Source organism: Sardina pilchardus, chromosome 8 (genome assembly GCF_963854185.1).
Source record: "Sardina pilchardus chromosome 8, fSarPil1.1, whole genome shotgun sequence".
NCBI classification, from domain to species: domain Eukaryota; kingdom Metazoa; phylum Chordata; class Actinopteri; order Clupeiformes; family Clupeidae; genus Sardina; species Sardina pilchardus.
Window position 1 is genome coordinate 669,243 of NC_085001.1, and position 1,893 is coordinate 671,135.

At 47.9% G+C, this 1,893-nt stretch overlaps 1 protein-coding gene across 1 annotated transcript in view; it reads right to left on the reverse strand.

The window, feature by feature from the left end:
* LOC134088344 (betaine--homocysteine S-methyltransferase 1-like) overlaps window positions 1-1,524 on the reverse strand; it is an 8,737-nt gene extending 7,213 nt beyond the window's left edge. The window contains exons 1-3 of the mRNA XM_062542262.1: window positions 1,380-1,524; window positions 1,034-1,166; window positions 319-431 (exon numbers count right to left, since the gene is read on the reverse strand). Coding sequence (XP_062398246.1) covers window positions 319-431; window positions 1,034-1,166; window positions 1,380-1,400 — 267 coding nt within the window. The 5' untranslated portion in view covers window positions 1,401-1,524. The remainder of the gene's footprint in view (window positions 1-318; window positions 432-1,033; window positions 1,167-1,379) is intronic.
* Between the last annotated feature and the right edge of the window lie 369 nt (window positions 1,525-1,893).

The following is a 1,893-nucleotide window of genomic DNA, read 5'->3' on the forward strand; positions in this document are numbered from 1 at the left end:
CTATACTCTGTTTCATCTCTGGTGCAGCCCAATAGGGTGACCAGGCGTCCCCGGTTTTAGGGAACGGTCCCTGTTTTGGTTGCCTGTCGCCGGGAAAATACAGCAAAACTACCATGTCCCTGACAGATTAAAGTCAAACTCAAAAGCTCCCCGTTTTCTCCACATTTCTGGTCTCAGATATGTGGTCACCATACAGTGCAATGTAGTCTTCTTTAGGGAGGCAAAAGGACACACGGGATCTTTCAGAGTAGGCTACCAAAATTAAAAGCACTTCTGCTTTGATTCGTGTCCATTTGTGCAGGTGCGTTTTGGACTCACTGTGACGTTGGGGGCATTCCCGCTCAGGTCCAGCTTATCGTCAGAGGAGTAGAAGGTGTACGTTTGCATGACATCAGCACCGGCCCGCAGGAATTCCCGGTGGAGCTGAATTACTTCAAAACAAAGACACAACAACACAAACACGAAGCACTTGAATACTACAGCCCAGCAGGAGGCCAGTTCAGACTGTGGCGTAAGAAAGCACTTTATTCATTAGCCTCCGCACTGCCGGGCTCATAAACTGGGGTCAGTGTAGCAGGTTAATATGGTTGACCTTTGTTCCTTTAGCGCATTTGGGTCATAGGCTACAACTACGGAACGGAGGAGTGTGAGACAGCAGAAAGATCTGTAATCCAGTTCGCTACAGGCACATTTCACATCTCTTCTTCAGTTGTGTCTTAACTATTTTAATCTCAGACAGAACATATTTTAATAAGACTAGTCTTGCAAAGGGCGCATTTACGCACATCAACTCTCACCGGCTCACGCACCTGTTGAACAATAACGTATAACTACAGCGCACTCACGGCTACCGGAGTCACCTTGCTTTGTTGTGCGAGTTACAGAAAAAGGTTTATCTTAAACCCTATTGTTGATGGCCGCGGTTTGGGACATACACAGTACATAAGTCGGACTAAGCTCCCATAGTCTGGCGCTGCGCTGTGCTGCGCTGTTCACGACTTGAGCTTCCGTAGGCTGGCCCTGCGCTGGTCACCTGCTTCGGGGTGCTCAACTGCCGCCTCCGGTGTCCAGTGTCCCGCCTTCACGTAGCCCCTTCGCTCGAGCTGCATGGTGTAGCCACCATCACCGATGATCACTTCTCCCGCGTCCAAGCGCTCCAGGATCCCCTAAAGAAAACCAACACGCCGGTTACATTTAAATACGACTTCCACAATTACCAATGAAACATTGTGGCTGACCATTCTGCCTATGAAGTCTTATAAATGCACAATATTGGCATATTCCTGCAGCGGTCCCTTGACAAAAGTTATGTGTGAGATCGCAGTCTGTCTGATAGTCTACCGTAGTGCTAATGTGTCCATATAAACACGATAGGCTACCTTTCTCTTGACAGACGCCATTGCTTTGCTCTGCTGTTGACTAGACGGGTCTGGCTGATATTTGGCTCTGTCTAACAATTCCTCTGCAGAATCCCTCTCCACCGTTGTTAGCGCAAACCTCAGCTGTGTGGATTCGGACCGTTTGTCCTTGCGGTTTTAAACAGACTGTGCAGTAGCCAATCACAATCTTCCGCCCATGGCGGGGGGCGGGGTCTCCTCCCGTATGTCCGGACAGCAGCGACACAAGAAGCCTCCAGCAGATCTATTAGTGATTTATATTTAAGCATATGGTCCACTTCATACATCATTTATTAGTGATTTATATTTAAGCATATGGTTATGGTTAGGGTTAGGAGATTTATATTTAAGCATATGGTCCACTTCATACATCATTTTGTGTGCCCACCCATGTGCACTTGGAATTAGCACAAAAGAGCAGCTTATGCAGAGAGCTGGTCTTTGCTGGTTTTCTTCAAGCTCTTGCTGGTCTTTGCTGGTGTAGCTGGTTGAGCCA